Consider the following 19,441-nt stretch of genomic DNA (forward strand, 5'->3'; position numbering starts at 1 on the left):
GCTGTGATATTAAGTATTTACTGAATGAAAATCTGATGAGCTAGTTGCCTTTGCAAATCAAATCTAATTGACTAAGCTTTTAAAAGAATATTCAAGTTATTTTGGTGTTAGAAATGAATTTTAGAATATTGCATCAATTATCTTTAACTGAGGCTTTACAAAACAAAATTTTAAATGTAAATTCAAACAAATCCATGTGAACAAATATATACTGTATAATATTTTTAGGAAAGTATGGGGTACGAGGAAATAGTGGTACCACGTGCCAAATTAAAAGAAAAAAAGCTTAGTATCTTTGCTGCGCTCTTTCTAGCTTATATATGCACAGTACTGGTGATAAATTTTCCAAAAAGAATCACTAGTCTACAGTCAGCCAAATCCTCAAAAATCAGTGATTTTCAGTCTTTTATTTTTTTAGAAAAAGGTAGTCTTTTGTCAACTGAATTATTATTTTAACTTCTGATATATATAAATTCATTAACATCAAAGCTGCTGGAGCTACTGGTAGGGAGAACAACTAGTTAGGCTCTCGAGGTATCTGTGAAGGACCCCAGGGTTCCAGGAAACACATATTGAAAAACACTATTCTGTTTCTGTTGGAGTTTAGGAAGTAGTTAGACATCCCAGAAGGAGTATTTCTTTTATACTCCTGAAATTATGGGCCTTGAGCTAGACTTAGGGATACTCTACCCTGAATCCAGTGAGAAGCCCACGGCAAAGTTAAGCAATTTTTCCAGAGGCCCTGTGATTAGCTGGCCTTTCCTTGATTGGTACCTGATGTTCTGGTCATATCTACACCAAACCATCTCCCGTTGAGCATGTTTCTGCCCGAGTATAGCAAGCAACAAGACCCAGAGCAGAGGGGTTAGCACATGGACTCTGAAGCCAGGTTGCCTGGGTGGGAATCCTGGTTTGGCAACTTTCTATCTACACAGCCTTGTTCCTCTGTCTCTCTGTACCTTAGTTTCCTCACACGAAACTAATATCACCTGCCTCACAGGGTTGTTGGAAGAATCAGTTAATACATGAACACTTAGCATAGTGCTTGACACGTAGTAAGCGTTAGAAGGTTGTAGCACCTAATGCTACTACTGCCGGGTGAGTCAGATCAAATGCATTTTCAAATGTAACTGAAATCGAAGGTTCTTATGAAAAACACACTTACCTAATAGCATCTGAACATGAATTAAGAAATTAAGGATAGACAAATGCAGAAATAATTGTCCTCATATAAAACTTTCTCTTCTAGACCACTGCTTCATAAACATTAATGGGCATGTTAATTACCTGGTGATGTTATTAAAAAAAAAAAAAGATTCTGGTTTCTAGGTGGAGGTGGGTGGGCAGGATTCTGCATTCTTAAGTCCCAATGCAATGCTGCTGCTGGTCTTCAGACCACACTAGCAAGGTTCTAGAGACACGTAGCAGCATTCAGCCGGATTTTGTTAAAACCGACTTTAATGCCGTTATTAATTTTTCGTAGAGGAAGCAGAGAATGTGTGAACTTTAAAACTGATTTGCTCATTCTGCCATTGAGCCTTTTAAATGTTGCTCTTCAGGAATACATGATAGTTGAGAAAGGACCATATTGTCTATTTGTTAATAAAAGCACTGGATGAATTCCAGCCTGTCAGGCACTGAACCTTCCAGTTTCCCTAGGAATGCAGCACTGCTTTGGGGAACAATTAGTTACTGATGGAAACAGTGCTGGAGGAATTTAAGTAATAAATCGCAGTGCTTGTCATCAGCTTTGAGCATTAAAGTGCAGTGTAAAGTAAAGCTTTGGCTCCCAAACAGGCTTTCACACTTCTGGTCCAATAGGTTATGGGCACTAATTCTCACTAAGGCAGCAACTGCATCTGAGAATACTGGTAGTTGGAGGAGGTAGGAGTGGCTCCTGAAATAGTGTTCTCTGAAGTTAGATGGCAACTTGCAGATTGGTACCAGGTGCAGACTGGTACCACATGCAGGGTGAGTGAGTGGAGGCTGATGGATTGTGTCAGGGTAACTTTACATGAGAAGAATTGCCTAGTTGTACCATTCAGTACATTTCTGGAGCTGCTTGGGTCTCCCATTTTAATCCTCAGCTAAAGTCTGGGAGGCCAGACATCAGGCATTAGGAGGTTTCAGATGGTTGAGGGCAGCCCGGCAGTGAGTTTGCTGAAGTGGTCGTGTCCTGACATCCTCCCCCTCCTCAGCCTCTGGAGTTTCTCTTTGTGTGTGTGTGTGTGTGTGTGTGTGTGTGTGTGTGTGTGGTACGTGGGCCTCTCACTGCTGTGGCCTCTCCCGTTGCAGAGCACAGGCTCTGGACGCGCAGGCTCAGTGGCCATGGCTCACGGGCCCAGCCGCTCTGTGGCATGTGGGATCTTCCCCGAGCGGGGCACGAACCTGTGTCCCCTGCATTGGCAGGCGGACTCTCAACCACTGCGCCACCAGGGAAGCCCTGGAGTTTCTCTTATTCCTGCCCCAGCATCCTCTTCTTCTCCTGCCCCTCTCAATACCCTCTAATCCTGCCTGTTCTTAAAAAAGTTTTTTTTTCCCTTGGTTTGGGGGGAGTGGCTGAACTGCTTTGGGAGGACCATCAAATTTGGGTTCTTTATCACGATATCATGGTCAGCCTCTGAGAGAAAAAGCTATTCGAAAAACCAAGTCAGGAAAGACAAACCACTGTGTCCATATTTTGAATGAGAAAGGGTGGTCATTGTTTGATCTTTCTGGAAATTTTCAGTGCCGTGCTAGAAGGAAGTCATGAACCCTCAAATCTGGAGTTTATTGAATACGAGTTTTATGTAGCTTGGTTTTTCTGGGTGTCCACCTGAGTAAAAAAAATGATGGTAGCTGACATGTGTATAACACAATGCCAGGCACCGTTCAAGAGGCTTACCATCAATTAAGATATTTAATTCTCCAAGCCATCCTATGAGGTAAGTATATAATTACCTCCTTTTGGGGGGAGAGGAACTGAGACTCACAAGATTACCATCCGTGGTCAGATACCAGGAAGTGGCAGATTCAAATCTAGGCATCCGTGCTATCAACCACTTTAGTGTTACCCCAGTCCCTATCTCCCCAAGATCTCAAAGCACATCTTAGATAAATAGTATCACTTAGAATATAAAAGTAACAAAGTGAAAAGTTAAAGATGAGATTTTTTTTCAATTTCCTCATGCGTTGTGTGCTTAGAGAGAAACTCTACAGCCTTAGAGCCAGTCAGTAAGCTTAGCCAACTTAGACTCTGTATCAGAGTCGAGCACACGGTGGCCGTAATAGATAACAATACATACTTGATGAATTAATGGATTAAAGCAAGTCAGTAATCTTCAGTGAATTAAACTGTTGGTGATGCCTAGCACACAGATAAAATGAACTTTTAATGTTTTTATTTATTGCTACTCTTAAAAGTATAAACTCAAAATTTTCTGGAAAAATGTACCTATGGGTTACAAGATATGTAGGGTGCTATTGTCTCATGGAAATAAAAACCTATTGACCTGCAAATGAAAGAAAATTAAACACATTTGAACACTGGAATCTAAAGTACCCAGGGATCCCAGTGTCTGTGGTTATCTTGTTAAAATAATTAGACTTCTGTTAAGTAAATTATTAAAATAATTAGACTTATTGTGAACAAACGGAACATAAAGAATTGATAAAGTCTTGATCTAAAACGTAGAAGAAATTTTGAGGGGAAACTTAGTGTGTTGAGAGATTGCCACCTCTTGGTTGATACAGTGTACTGCACCACAGGTGTTTTAACCTCTGAAGTACTAGGTGCAGGTCAGGCATAGAAAGGTCACAGTGGGGTTAAAAAAAAAAAAATCTCCAAGGAAACTGAAGTGCCACAAAAGAAATTGGCAAATGCTTAAAATTTTTTGTGAAACGCTGCTGTCAATCAAAATGTGGAGGCATCGGTCCTCTCAGTTTTGCTCAGAGAGCAATTCAAAAATATAGATATATAGATAGATTTGATAAGAAAACTCTGGTTGTGGGAATAGAGATTATCCTTGTCCTTGAGTGCCAGGAAGAAAAATACAATCATTACGGCATAAGAAAAAATTGAAATCAATTCTGTCAGTAAAGAATCCTATAGATCATAATATAGATTTATGTCTAATTCTTATTTTTTAAAAAGTCAAATAACAACATATTTAGTAAACTATTATATGCAAGGTACAGTTAGTAAGAACCGTGTCTGAAATGCAGTCTAAATTACTTATAGTTTGCCTGTCTTCAGTTTCAGTTAAATTATCTACGTATTCCTTCATTTCATTTTTTACTTGAACCACCTACAAGGCAACATCTAGGCAATAAATTTTGGAGCAGACGTACAGTCTGTATTTACAGGAAATGTAAAATTCTGTAGAACTGACATGATATAAAATTATGTTGTACCGCTAAATTAGAAGTTCATTCCTCAACGTTGCTCGTTCAAATGTACAGATAACATCCTTATGTAATAAATTCATCATCTCCTGTGACACACTATTTTTTAATACTTCCTAGTAACTTATCTACCCCGTCTTTTCATATGGTTTTGCAAGAGTGAAAGAATCTGGAATCTGTTTTTGAACAGTTAAGCTAGTGATTTCTTTCCTGTCTGTGCATGGCTCTTACCTGTTCCCAAAGATCTGAGTGTAAGAAATTTCATAATACCCTTGGAGGTGTGAAGGAAGACAGGGATTTGACTCGTGGACTAAACTTGAAAAAATATTGTAATTGGGCAGTGGTTGCAAAAGGCCTTTCAGCAGTCACAGTTTAAAGGCTTTTCCAAGAACTATGTTTCCAAAGAATGTTAATAACAACTCTGGAACATCCTACATGTGAGGCACAGTGAGTGGTCACCGCCTTTGGTGTGGGCAGTCCAGGGATCTCGTTCTGCTTTTGGCATCGCTTCTGTCAATTGCACTGGGCGAGTTGCTTCAGTTTCCTATATGCGAAGTTGAGAACTCTTTTGAGGTTAGGGTAATTAATACTCTGTAAGTATGAAAGCATTTATCATTGTGATCATAGATCCTGATTATTATGATCAAAGCAAGTGCAGCTATTAATAAGCTATAGTGGAGAATGTAAACCAAACTGGAAAGCTATAAAAGGCCTCCTAATTTGAGTGGCCACCATATGTGTACACTGTATATACAGAGAGAATACTCTCAGAGGTAAGTGGTCCAGTTCTTTGGGACAGAATTCTTGGTATCCATGGAACTAGACTGAATTGGATACCATATGGAAGGACAAGTACGCAATTTATATTGTTTCTTATTGAAAAGATTCTTTGTATTTATTTAGAAGGCTACCCCTTATTTTCCTGAAAAGGGTGAAAGTACTTTTCTCACTATAAAAGGCTTATTGCAAAATAAAATTTAGTAGTGAATTATGCACATAGAGCCTTGGTATTAAATGTGGTCATTACGTTAGTTTCCTCACTTGTAAAATGGTAGTAGCAACATCTTCCTGAGGATTGTTTGAGGGTTAAAAATGTGGTAACACATGTTAGATGCTTGGCATACAGTAAATGCTTCGTAGGTGTTAGCGATGATCATAGATCAAATCTTGTTCCAGGATATGAGTTGAGCTAATGATTATTCCCCATTGTTACCTCACTATACAGTGCTAGAAGTCTCTTTGAAAGTAAGCAAGAGTCAAAGACGATGAGGGGCAGGTGAGAGTTTGGGGACTAACGCAGAGCCAGATAATCTCTGCAGCAGGTGAGAGACCCTGCTGCTTCTGTGCTGCTCAAGGCTCCCAGGCTACCAGTGTGAGTTATTATATAATGTCTGAGAGAGGCCTTGTGCCTGGAAAAGACCATTCAGGGCTGGGTTTTAAATGAACATTCAGTGTATCCAATTTATCAATGTTAAAACCTGGACTTACCTAAGAATTTACGTTCAACGTAAACATTTTGTCCTTCTGTTTATAAGTCCAATATTTTTATATAAAATAAGATCAAGTTTTATTTTGTGATTAATGTTTATATAGCTCAAGGAACAGATTAAACTTTCCTTGAGAGTTATTTCTATATCAAAACTCTGTTAATTAAGTCTCTAACACTTTGGCCTCTGATTTATAAATTTTATGTATTTGATTTTATCTCATGCATTTTATATACCTGAAAGGGCAGCCTCCAATCCTAGTAAGCATTTTCTTCTTAGGTATTTAAGCAGCTCTTATCAATCTAATAAATCAAACTTAAAATGCAACAAATTGAATTCCCTAATGAATCTAAATACTTACTGACCTAATAGAGTTCTGTGAATTCTCATGTAATATAAAATCCTAGATATTTCAAATTGAAATCACAAGGCCCATCAGATTATCTAGTATATGGTTCTCTTAAACATTATAGACATATTAAATAACAACAACAAAAAAACCCTTACTCTGAAACTTTCACAGTAAAGTATTAATATTCTAAACTTAATGTATGTCATTATCTGTGTAGCAGAATTATCATCTTAGGCCAGCTAAGGTTACTGGGTAGAAAAATTCATGACTGTGATTGTCAGTTACTAGAGAATTAAGACCAGGACATGGGATGTGTATGCGCACAGTGTGAGTCTAAGTAGCCATGTGTGACATGCAGAGCACATTCTATTGTTTCCATGTTAACAGGGGACCCCACGTGTTCCTAATGTGTACTGTTTTTATAAGCAATACCTTCCATTGCAGTGACTCTCAAGGGAATAATAGGGCAGATAAAATTAATAAAAGCTTTTCTCTAACTACACATAACTCCCCTCAAGAATCAGGTAACTTCTGCTAAAGGTATGTGCTCACCTTATTGAAATTCTCTACCACACAAATGACAAACTTTCCCTGACCCAGTAAAGAAGGTTTGGGGCAATATTCAGGGTTCTCCAGAAAAACAGAACCAATAGGAGAGAGAGAAAGAGAGAAAGATTGATTGATTGATTGATTGATTGAGTCACTGATTCATTTTAAGGAATTGGCTCATGTGATTATAGAAGCTGGTAAATTCAAAATCTCTAGGGTGGCCTGATGTTGTGGAGGCCCAAAGAAAGCCGAGGTTCCAGGTCAAAAGCCGTCAGCCAGAAAGAGCCAGTTTTTTAGATGAAGTCTGAAGTCCAAAGGCAGTTGGGCAGTGGGCAGTGGAATTCTCTTTCTCATAGGAGGGCCAGTCTTTCTCTTCTAATCAAGCCATCAACCCATTGAAGGAGGCCCACTCACATTATGGAGGGTAATTTGATTTACTCAGATCCACCAATGTAAATGTTAACCCCATCCAGAAACACCCAAAATGATGTTTGACCAACTTCATCTGGGCACTCCGTGGCCTAACCTAGTTGACACGTGATATTAGCCATCACAACTGGGATTGAAAAAAAGGTTGAGAACCAGTTAAAGAAAATATTTCCATTTTGTAGAGCTTCTCCAGCTCCCACTACCATCCTGTACAAACACACACTTAAGCAAAGGTCTTTATTTTCAGTTGGGAGTGAAATGTCGTTCTTCTCCTTCCCCAGATATACACTGGAAAAGGGCAGGGAGGAGGTGGCATCCTGAACACTCAATCAGGACCCCCGGCTGGACAGGGCTTTTATGGCAGGTCAGGGAAAACCAGGAAAGAGATATTGGACTTGTGGAAGGGAGTGAATAAACAGGAATGAATGATACAAAGGCCAGACACAAAAAGAGGGACTGCATGAGAGGAAGAACACTGGAAATGAAGCCAAATGTGGATTCTTAAAACAACATTGTTTGGGGTAGGTGCTTTAAAGGAAGAGAAAGCAATGGGCAAGTAAGCCATGTTCAGGTTATGATCATATTGCAGTCATATTAGGAAACATGATTTGTCTCAGGGTAAGGAAAGCTAAAAAGGAAAATTTAAAAAACTCTCATAAAGGGGAAAACTTACTCCATTTCCTGCTAAACTGTTGGTGACAGAACTTGGGAGGAGTGTCCTGGAACTGGGCTGCAGTTCCCAAACCCAATTCCCTGGAGTTGGTGTGAGTCAGCGAGGGTTTGGGATGCCAGCTGGGAAGGACCAGCACGCTGGTTGAAGCTGTCTCAGTGGCCTCAACAACTATTATAGAACAGCTAAATGTGACGGGAATTTGATGGAAAGATGGAAAGTTGGTGATAAGAACACTTCTGAAATTTTAGTTTGTGTACGATTTGGACTTTAGGGTATCAATTTTATTTTTATTTTTGTTGCTGTTGGAAATAAGTTTTTTTTATTACATCTTTATTGGAGTATAATTGCTTTACAATGGTGTGTTAGTTTCTGCTTTATAACAAAGTGAATCAGTTATACATATACATATGTTCCCATATCTCTTCCCTCTTGTGTCTCCCTCCCTCCCACCCTCCCTATCCCACCCCTCCAGGTGGTCACAAAGCACCGAGCTGATCTCCCGGTGCTATGCGGCTGCTTCCCACTAGCTATCTACCTTACGTTTGGTAGTGTATATATGTCCATGCCACTCTCTCGCTTTGTCACAGCTTACCCTTCCCCCTCCCCATATCCTCAAGTCCATTCTCTAGTAGGTCTGTGTCTTTATTCCTGTCTTACCCCTAGGTTCTTCATGACATTTTTTTTCTTAAATTCCATATATATGTGTTAGCATACGGTATTTGTCTTTCTCTTTCTGACTTACTTCACTCTGTATGACAGACTCTAGGTCTATCCACCTCATTACAAATAGCTCAATTTCATTTCTTTTTATGGCTGAGTAATATTCCATTGTATATATGGGCCACATCTTCTTTATCCATTCATCTGTCCATGGACACTTAGGTTGTTTCCATCTCCTGGCTATTGTAAATAGAGCTGCAATGAACATTTTGGTACATGACTCTTTTTGAATTATGGTTTTCTCAGGGTATATGCCCAGTAGTGGGATTGCTGGGTCATATGGTAGTTCTATTTGTAGTTTTTTAAGGAACCTCCATACTGTTCTCCACAGTGGCTGTATCAATTTACATTCCCACCAGCAGTGCAAGAGTGTTCCCTTTTCTCCACACCCTCTCCAGCATTTATTGTTTCTAGATTTTTTGATGATGGCCATTCTGACTGGTGGGAGATGATATCTCATTATAGTTGTGATTTGCATTTCTCTAATAATTAATGATGTTGAGCATTCTTTCATGTGTTTGTTGGCAGTCTGTATATCTCCTTTGGAGAAATGTCTATTTAGGTCTTCTGCCCATTTTTGGATTGGGTTGTTTTTTTATTATTGAGCTGCATGAGCTGCTTATAAATTTTGGAGATTAATCCTTTGTCAGTTGCTTCATTTGCAAATATTTTCTCCCATTCTGAGGGTTGTCTTTTCATCTTGTTTATGGTTTCCTTTGCTACGCAAAAGCTTTGAAGTTTCATTAGGTCCCATTTGTTTATTTTTGTTTTTATTTCCATTTCTCTAGGAGGTGGGTCAAAAAGGATCTTGCTGTGATTTATGTCATAGAGTGTTCTGCCTATGTTTTCCTCTAAGAGTTTGATAGTTTCTGGCCTTACATTTAGGTCTTTAATCCATTTTGAGCTTATTTTTGTGTATGGTGTTAGGGAGTGATCTAATCTCATACTTTTACATGTACCTGTCCAGTTTTCCCAGCGCCACTTATTGAAGAGGCTGTCCTTTCTCCACTGTACATTCCTGCCTGCTTTATCAAAGATATGGTGACCATATGTGCGTGGGTTTATCTCTGGGCTTTCTATCCTGTTCCATTGATCTATATTTCTGTTTTTGTGCCAGTACCATACTGTCTTGATTACTGTAGCTTTGTGGTATAGTCTGAAGTCAGGGAGCCTGATTCCTCCAGCTCTGTTTTTCTTTCTCAAGATTGCTTTGGCTATTCGAGGTTGGGGTATCAATTTTATTCAAGGCTTATTTTCTTAATAGCTATACTACATTGAAGTGCTAAGAAGGCATTTGGCCATGCTCTGTTATTGAAAATATTCTGACTGGAGAATAACTTGCATTATTATTATAATCATACCTATCTATTAGAATCTTTCTAATTTAAAGCCAAAGTAGAGAAATTAAGATATGCATGTAAAATGAACCATCAGATCACAAAAAGCAGCACTTTTATTTTTCACTAACAAGCAGTCAAATTTTTAGCAGTTTAAACTTTCTACCTTGAAATCAGACATTATGAATAGGCATTCGATTTTCTAGAAATGCCTTTTTGTTGTTGATTTTCTTTTTAGTGGAAATTTTACTTTCATGTATTTTAAAGAAATTTTGCTGATAGGATTTTTTTCTCTTCATTGATAGTTGAAATGTACTCTAAGAAAATGAACTGTGCTGAGTGGGACTATGAAAAATATCACTGTATGTAATTGCTTAAAGCCCTGTTCTGTGTTTGAGGTTTTGAAATCAAATAATGTTGTATTTATTTTGACCTTTTCCTAATTGACTTTGTAAGACAACTATGGCTGGAGAAAAGCCACTGGCTGCCCATGTCTTTTATATGCTGACCTCATGGCTAGAGCAGGCATGCCTGGCAGAGGAAGGGTGAGGGAAATTTTATCTCCTCTCCCTTCATGCAGCAGACAGATTGTACCTCTTATGACTGTGAGGAAAGCATCTAGGAAGTGCTTAGGAAGCATGTTGGCATAAATCTGCAAGGAGCAGAAACTAGGATGATAATTATTTTGCTCAACATCAGTAGCCAGTGTCTTAAGAAGCAAATTACAAAAGATTAGCTCATTGGAAGGCTTCCAGGCACAACAAGGCCTTCTTTTATGCTTCCTTCTGAGCTTCAAGTCTCAGTGGCAAGCAGAGCTGTTATGAACAGTTGTGTTGGTTGTGCACTGTTCAACCCTAGAAGTTACCATTCACATCATCATCTTTCAGTGCCTACCAAGGTAGCCAAATAAATCATTGCCAGAGGGAAGAGTTACTAGGACTGTATCTGATTCTGAATAGATCCGGAGGGGAAGGTAAGAAGGGAGTTACTTCAGATTAAGATAAATAGCAATATATGAGCAAATCATAAAACAGAGTTACAGATCTTAAAACAGTTCAGTTTTGCTTTGCAGCTTTAGCTTATTTCCTATAATTAAATGGGATACATATTTATGAATAATCTATTAATTATGTTTAGCAGTACTTTAATGTTGCATTAATTACCTAGAACTTGCTTTTCAAATGACGATCCAGTAGTACATCTTTATTTCATAACCTTGAGGTCTATACTTCTGAATATTCATCAAGAGAGTTTTGAACAGCTTCAAAACTTAAGATACAATTACTTTTACCCTTAGATTTTAATAATTTAGTTTTATTAAAAGAAAACAATATTTTGAAAATTTAACCTGACTTGACCTTTGAATATCATTAAATTTCTCTGGACCTCCGTTTCCTCAGCAGGAAAATGAATGAGGTTAGACTGTCCATGATTACTTACAGTGCATTCAATTCCATGATTGTCAGTCGTCTGGAAACACCCGTGTGAGCATCACCTGAAGACAATAGCGCCATCTGGTGGTGATTATCTCATATTATAGCCCACAAGTTTCAGTGACAGATTGTCTTCCCAATATTTTGCAGCCTAATAGTAAAAATGTCTGCTTAGAATTGTAGAATATGTAAGCTAGAAAGGACCTTAGAGATCAACTAGTCTTGTTTTCTCATTTTACCAATTAAAAGTAGAAAGGTTAGATGAATACCAGACTTTAAAGAATACATTTTTTTGTTTCTCTTGACTTGACTTGTTTTTTAATTGGGATTAAATTCACATGACAAAGTTAAGCATTTTATAGTGAATAATTCAGTGGCATTTAGTATATTCCGTATGTTGTACAACATCCTCTTTAATCTTAAGCACATGTGTGGCTCAAATTTTCAAGTAATTCTTACTTGATTAATGCAAAAAACAGAAAAAACAAAATGTATTCCTTCCATATAATATTTTTTATCTAATTGTTGACTTCTCAGATTGTCACTTCAGAGTAGTACTTAATGAGTAGGAAAGCAGGAAATGAAACAGTTTATCTGTCCTTCCAGTTGGAAAAATATGAAGTAGGTCAGCTTAGAAAATTAACATGTTGAACTTTCCTCGTATTTGCCTGTTCATTGCATTGTCCAGTCTTGTCTCTTATCGAATATTAGAAGTTACTTCATTCCTAATTTCCTCTGAGATTGGCTGAATGCAAGACTTAATGTTTTATTTCTAAAGCCCTGTTTACTTAGAAATAGAGGAAACCTTTCATGCAGTCCTTCCTGAGAAATTCATGTTATCAATCATTATTTTAAGGTTTTTATGCGTGGCATAATTTAATGCTGTTACAAGTCTATAAATTTTGAATCCAGGTTTTAGAAATGGATTTCTAAATGGAACCTCCATTGTTTTGGCATTCACACCCAACAAATCTCTCTCTCCAGTTATAGTCTGGCTACGTAAACAGCAGTGTGATGGAAGATGCTGGGAGTGACTGAACTTGGAAGGGGCAGCATTAGGTGAAGGTTGGGGGTGAGGGAACTTGATTGGTCTACAGCCTGTGAGTTTCCTTAGAGCATTAACATTTACAGGCGTCCCACAGAATGTAGACCCTGCCGAGACTAGACTTCATTACTTCCCTCTCCTCGACAAGTACAATTTAATTGAACATTAAGCAATTTGATCTCTTCCACCTAATAAATTGAGCAAATTCAATAAATATAAATCCTGCTAATGATAAAGCTGACCCTGGTGGGGCTGAGCTCACCAGCATTCACGGTTATTACTCTCCCTGGAATTTTAGTCAGAAATGCTTATTGCTGAACTAAGTACTTACCTGATACTTTCAGTCTAGGGAATGTATTTAATAATTTTCTTCTAAGGGTTTCAGAAGGGCAGCTGTGGAATTGAAAGAGCATGGTTTTGCAGATAGACCAACAGAGTCAATCCTTCAACTAAGCTAGGACAGTTATGCTATAAATCTTAGCTTCCTTATCGGAAACAAAAGGAGCTAATTACAGTTATTTCATAGGATTCTGAGATTTAAAGGGAAAAGTGTGTGCAAAGGTACACAGCGCCTAGCACACAGGAGCTTAATAGTGCATGTTCGCCAACTTTCCTTTTTTCGATTGTTCTTTAGCAGGGATCGGTAGTAGGCAGCGTTTATGTGGTCCTTTCATTTCCCTAAGACTTTCTGATCTATTATATATGCCTATGACTCTGAGTTACCTTCCCTCCTCTGCTTCACCTGGCTGACCCCCTTCCTGTAGATGCTCATCTCCAAAGTGAAGGCTTCCCCAGCTCTTCCTGGCTGACTCTAGGCATTACCTCTTCTTCAAGCACTATTGCACATGTCAGTGTACGGTCGTTTTATCCTTCCTCTCTCTCTCTCCCAAACTCCACACTGCCTGTAATATTCTCAGCCTCTGGTTGGATGAGTGAGTCAATCACTGAATGGAGCAATGCACTGCCTTTAATGCTGCTAAGGCACAGTACCATAATCCTGTGCAATAGACACAGCTCAAAGGAAGGTATCTAGTCCGAAGAATAGGAAGCAGTAGGACTAGAACCCCGGGCTTTTGACTCTGGGTGCTTCTCTTTTTAGCAGGGGTCCCCAACCCCCAGGCCGCGGACTGGTACCGAGCCGCACAGCAGGAGGCGAGCGGCGGATGAGCGAGCGAAGCTTCATCTGCCGCTCCCCATCGCTCGCATCACCACCTGAACCTCCCCCCAGTCCGTGGAAAAATTGTCTTCCACGAAACCTTTCCCTGGTGCCACAAAGGTTGGGGACTGCTGCTTTTTCGGATACCTAATTTTCTCTCACCACTCAGCAAGTTTTAACATCAGGAAAGCAGGTTTACTACCTGCTCACCAGGCACTGTGGATAAGAGTGTACTCTCTGAGAATAAGCATAAGCAGACAGACACCTAAACACATGTCCAGTTCCACAGGGTGTGGCATCAGCAGTAGAATCCTCTCTCTTACGTTCCTTCTTCTGTCATCAGTACTGGACGGTATGTTCTGTAAATGGTCAACATTTTTCTAATTCCATAGCTTTTGCTAATTTCAAAGAAAAGTGCCAATTATACTACTGGCTCAGCATGCGCTCAGGTAAACATTCGTTCCATTCTCCCTGTCTCCTTCCTCCGTTTCCTGGTGTGTATGTTTTCCAAACACCATCATCAATTAATAGTACATGTGGAGGCCTGTAGGAAAAACACCTGATCTAGAAGTTTCAGTAAAATATGACCCATTTTTCCTTATGCGTATGAATTGGTCCTTCTCCTTTTTTTGAAAATCATGCACTTCAAACTTTAGAGCACTAGGTTTTCATCCCTGATGTGTGGAGAACAAAATGCAGCCTCGTCATCATTTCTAAAAGCAGCTGAATTTAATCTGCCTCAGTCAGACTTCACCTCCCAGTTTCCTCACATGCCTGATTGGCATTGTGATGTGCGACTGTCCAGACCAGCCCTACAGATGTGTCTGTCATAAGGAAGGAGATTTCCTGCCAGGATATGATAATGTGCTTCCCATTGCTGCTGACAGCGGGGGCCCCAGACCTCTTGGCTCCAGGGGGGCAATTTTTAAACTTTTTTTTCAATTTAGTATTAAAATCAAAGCAGTACCATCTGTCATGTGAATCTGCCATGGCAGGGAACTGAGCGTGATCCATGGCCTGGATCTTGTTTAGACCACGTAAGTGATGGCAGCCCACACCATCCCATGTGTGTCTTTCATAGCTTTGATCAAGAGCTTAGCATTTGTGCCTGCAGAGGTGAGGAGTGCAATGAGTGGGGGGACTTTGAGGTGTGAATATTTCTACTTCCTATTCATTTCACATTCATATTTGGCTAGATCCTGGACGGACACATTGTGTCCCAGAAATGGCATTTGCCTCACAAAGTACAAGCCCTGCTAAGCAGAGCTCTTCCTTTGCACCAAGCCCCAGACAACCAGGTGCTGAATTGTTGTCAACTTGCTTAAGTAAGGAGTGTCTTGCAGAAGGAAAAAAACTCTAGGGACAAAAAATGTGTTCATCTCGACATGTTGAGCTGGATGAAGTGGCAGCCAAGAGAGTCTCATGGGCCGCCATCGGGAGCTGTGGCAACAGTTCAGGGATCTGCTATTCCCAGCTCCACAGCCTCAGCCAACCACAACTCACTGCCTCCCCAGCTGGACTATAGCCGTGACCCAGCCCTAGGGATAACCGAGGCCAAGTGCCGCCAAGCTCAGTGAGCTCTGGTGTGGCTCAGAGATCCAGCACATGTTAGAAAGGTGCATGTGCCCAGATCCTGGAGGAGACGCCTTACCCAGGATTCACTAGAAAACTCCACGATATTCCAGTTGTTGCCTTAAAAGATGATGAGAAACCTACTGGCTACTCAAGGCATTTCTAAAGGGGTCGAGCATATACTAACAACTGCTGAACATCAGTTTTTTCCCCCTGTATTTTGAGTTTTGTTGATCTAGTGTTATAATGTGTTGTTGCTGATACCTTATCACTGTCTGATCAAGTGATTAAATTTGCCCAGGCAGTCAATAATTTTTGAGATGAAGACATCTTTCTCTGTTTACTGAGTTGGAGTTTTCCTCCATCTATTTAAAAATTTCAGATCTTGAAACAATATCTAAAAACATCTGGAGACTGTGCTTTCATTGCTCTTAATTTATTGTACAGGTCTTTGCCCATTGACAACTACGTTTAAAGTTTTGCTAACACTATGTTATATCAATCATTCTGATACCGTCTTTGCAAATCCTCATTTATTGCCAGGTGTTCAGCAGGGACATGAGTGATTTTACCTTAAAAAAAATGTAACCTCCATTTTCCTGGTGCTTCAAAATTTATGAACAGTTCCATAACATCATCTCATTTTTTAATACACCAGTGACAGAGAGGCAAACAGGAATTATCCCCATGTGACAGATGTGAAAACTGAGGCTTGCCCACAGTTGCTAAGCTGGAAAGTAAGTGGTACAGCCAGGACTTGAGCCCCGGCTTCTGCCTCCGAAGCCCATGTTCTTTTCATTATCCCGTGCTCATTTCACCCGTGACCCTGGCCAAGAATGAGAGCAGATGTGTGCAATGGGAGAGGCAGCATGGATGGATTAGGATAGACCCATCATGCTCCCAGAAAAATAACTCAAAATGCATGTCCTGGTGTTGATGGGACTGTAGCACATCTTCAAATACAAAAGAGAGTAGTACATTTAATATAGAAATGATGTTTTGATAACTGACCAAAAATCTTGAAGTTTGGATTGGTAACGTGTTAGATAAAGTGAAGCAGCAAAGGACATTAAGCTCTAGAAACTTGAGAAAAATGCATGTCCAGGGATGAAGGGAGGGGAAGGAAGATGCAGCAAACCGCAGAGGGTCCCCCGCCCATTACTCTCCTCTGCTTCCCTTTACGGCCTGGGTCATGTCCAAAGCCTTTCTTAGGAACTACTTGGTAGTCCCCAAACACAGCTTACAGTTTGCTTTTGTGATGCCTTTGGGTAAACTCTTTTTAGAATCCCAAATATCTTCTATTAAGTAAATCCTTCTCATCTACTTAGTTTCAGGTCAAGTGTTCCTTTTCTAGGAAGCTGTCCCTAAACATCACACAGGAACAGAAGTCCATTCCTCCTCCACTCCTCTCCCATTTGATCCCTTCCTTTTGTGATGTTAGACGGTGAGAGCTTGGAGGGTGGAGACCAGGTCATTTCTTGGTGGAAGAGGCATGGTCTGGGGAAAAGCCATGGGCCCGGGACTTGAGAGCGAGACGCTGAAGAGGAGCGTATGCTGCTCAGCCACCTCTGGACTTAGGTTTGCAAAATAAGAGCATGAATTAATTTTTTTTAATATCCACTCTTGATCACAACTGTTGCCTGGATACAAAATGTTGTCTCCCTTTCAGATGTACAACAAATATATATAAAAAGTCATGAGAGGGCTTCCCTGGTGGCGCAGTGGTTGAGAGTCCGCCTGCCGATGCAGGGGACACGGGTTCGTGCCCCGGTCCGGGAAGATCCCACATGCCGCGGAGCGGCTGGGCCCGTGAGGCATGGCCGCTGAGCCTGCGCGTCCGGAGCCTGTGCTCCACAACGGGAGAGCCACAACAGTGAGAGGCCCGCGTACCGCCAAAAAAAAAAAAAGTCATGAGAGAAAATGACCTCAGTGTGTGAAACTTGTAAACATTTCTGCGATCTTGCCTTTGCAGGGAAATCCTTAATTCTTCGCTTTCAAACCTGAAGCAGAACTGACAACCATTTGTGTTCTCTTTGTTTGAAGCTTTATTTTTGTGAGTCAACGGTCTTTTTCCAGGTTTAGCTATTTCCTTAATGAAATTGATATTTCTCATGAAGTGGTTTCGTGAGGAAGTGCTCGGCGATGTCTGGGATGGGGGTGTGCGCCATTCCTGGAATGCTTCCCACAAGAAGAATTTTAGGAAGGGGCAACCATGATCCTACCCTGTCTAGGGGTTCAGGGTCTTTTCTGCTTTTACGCTCCCGTTTTGCACTTTAGGGGAGAATGTGCGGGTGTGTGCACGTGCATGCATGCGCAGACACACACATACCTCACACACACCTTTGACTCCTTTAAGAGGAAGGTGATGGAAGAAAGCCTTGAGAGTTCACACGCTTGCCTCAGTGCTTTTCTTTAGTTTTGTTACAGAAGGAACTAAAATAGAGGAAAACTCCTTCAATCTGTGGTCCAGGCAAGTGTGGCTGCTGCCTGGTGTGGCTGCCCTGAGTGTCCAGCCAGTCCTGGGGCTGGCTGACCTGCAGCTCTCAGTTCCGGCAGAGATGTTGAAGTCTAGGTAGCCCCAGAATTTTCACCAACTGCTAGATGAATCCTCAGGCAGTATATTTTCTATAAAATGTGCATTCAGAGCATGAAGATATCTCTTCTAAAGCTTTCCTCTCTAGACCTTCTAAATAACTCTGCTCCAAAGTACGGGTAAGAGCCCGAGGCCATGAAATGCACTGAAAGCACAATCATCCCCGAACATGTGGAGAACCAAGATCCCATGTGCTATAGGTGGGTCCTGTGAGGAGGACTAAAGGGGGAGTTAAGTCAGATGGCCATGGGAATGGGAATGTGGCCTCAAGAAGTGGTAACTGCAGATGAATTTAGCTAAGGTGCAGAAGAGGCAAAGACAAGAATTACAAAGGAGCTAAGGTAGATGTAGGAGAGGAAGAATGTTAAGTGTACCCCCTTCAGCCGCATGATTGAGTTCAAGTATGGTGCTGCCTCATACCAGTTGTCGTTTAGCCACTCCATGCTTCTACTTCCCATTGGTAAAATGGAGATAATAGTAGCTTTTCATAGGGTGGTGTAAATATTTTACTGAATAATGTGTATTAAGTGCTTAAAACAGTATCTGGCACAGAGCAAACATTATACAACTCTTAGCTATTGTTACTAGTACCATTACGTCACTATTACTGTTATGATGAGATAATCATCACTGCTATAATGTTATTCATAAGGGACCAGGTCTTGAGTAGAGAAGTATAATAGTAGGGACTAAATTCAAATGGTACTTAGTTGCATCTTCATTTGGTTGTGTCTCATTTTTGGATCACCAGAGATGCACTTTTTTCTCTATTGAGTGGAAAAGTTTATCTCTGTATGAATGACTACTCTATACACTTTAAATGTTTTGATGAAAACACCTGATGGGTTCAGATAAAGCCATTCTTCCAAAAGGCTTGCAGCACTCTCCGATGGCTCATGTTTTCAGTCCTTTACTCTCCTGGGATACATTCTACCAACTGTTCAGCTACTGTGTTGGGTCTGCTGTTCAGAATCTTAATTATGCTGTACAGCATGAATTGTATGTGGATGAATAGAGCACCCATAAGGAATATTGAGATGTTTCAGGATCAGGGGTGTGTGTGGGAGATGGGGCACGTGGTGACTGGGTGCATCCAGGTGCGAGCAAACAGCGATGGTGTGTCACGTTCATTGTCATTTCCTTCTTAGATGACTATGCCCAGCTGTGTAACATCCCCGTCACGGGACGCCGGCAGCCATATGGACAGGATGCCTTGGTCGACTTCAGTGAACAGTACGCTCCCGAAGCTGATCCCTACTTCATTCAGGACCGTAAGCAACCTTTTTAGTTACTTTGGAACTAAATTGTGGTTCTGAAGTTTAGTCAGTGGTTCTCAAAATGTAGTCCCTGAGAACTTGTAAGAAATGCAAATTTGCGAGCTATGCTGTAGGCCTGCTGAATCAGATACCGGGGTGAGACCCACCAATCGGCTTTACCAGCCCTCTGAGTAAGCCCTACGTACACTCAAGTTTGAGAACCACCGGATCAGATTATGAGTCTCACTGGTGGGAATGCTATTACGTTTATTTTCTTTTATTTATTTATTTTTTGAGTTTTTATTTATTTTTATAAATTTATTTGTTTTTATTTTTGGCTGTGTTGGGTCTTTGTTCTGTGCACAGGCTTTCTCTAGTTGCAGCGAGTGGTGCGCGGGCTTCTCATTCTTGTGGCCTCTCCTGCTGCAGAGCACAGGCTCTAGAGCGCAGGCTCAG

At 40.6% G+C, this 19,441-nt stretch overlaps 1 protein-coding gene across 6 annotated transcripts in view; it reads left to right on the forward strand.

Annotated features, from left to right (window-relative positions):
- LTBP1 (latent transforming growth factor beta binding protein 1) overlaps nucleotides 1-19,441 on the forward strand; it is a gene marked incomplete at its 5' end in the record, with an annotated part of 426,899 nt that overhangs the window by 399,338 nt on the left and 8,120 nt on the right. For all 6 annotated transcript variants that reach the window (XM_082672355.1, XM_082672356.1, XM_082672357.1 and 3 more), the window contains one exon: nucleotides 18,878-19,000. In XM_082672355.1, the coding sequence (XP_082528481.1) occupies nucleotides 18,878-19,000 (123 nt within the window). The remainder of the gene's footprint in view (nucleotides 1-18,877; nucleotides 19,001-19,441) is intronic.

The sequence above is a fragment of the Grampus griseus genome, assembly GCF_964374135.1.
Source record: "Grampus griseus genome assembly, chromosome: 15".
In the NCBI taxonomy this organism is placed as follows: Eukaryota; Metazoa; Chordata; class Mammalia; order Artiodactyla; family Delphinidae; genus Grampus; species Grampus griseus.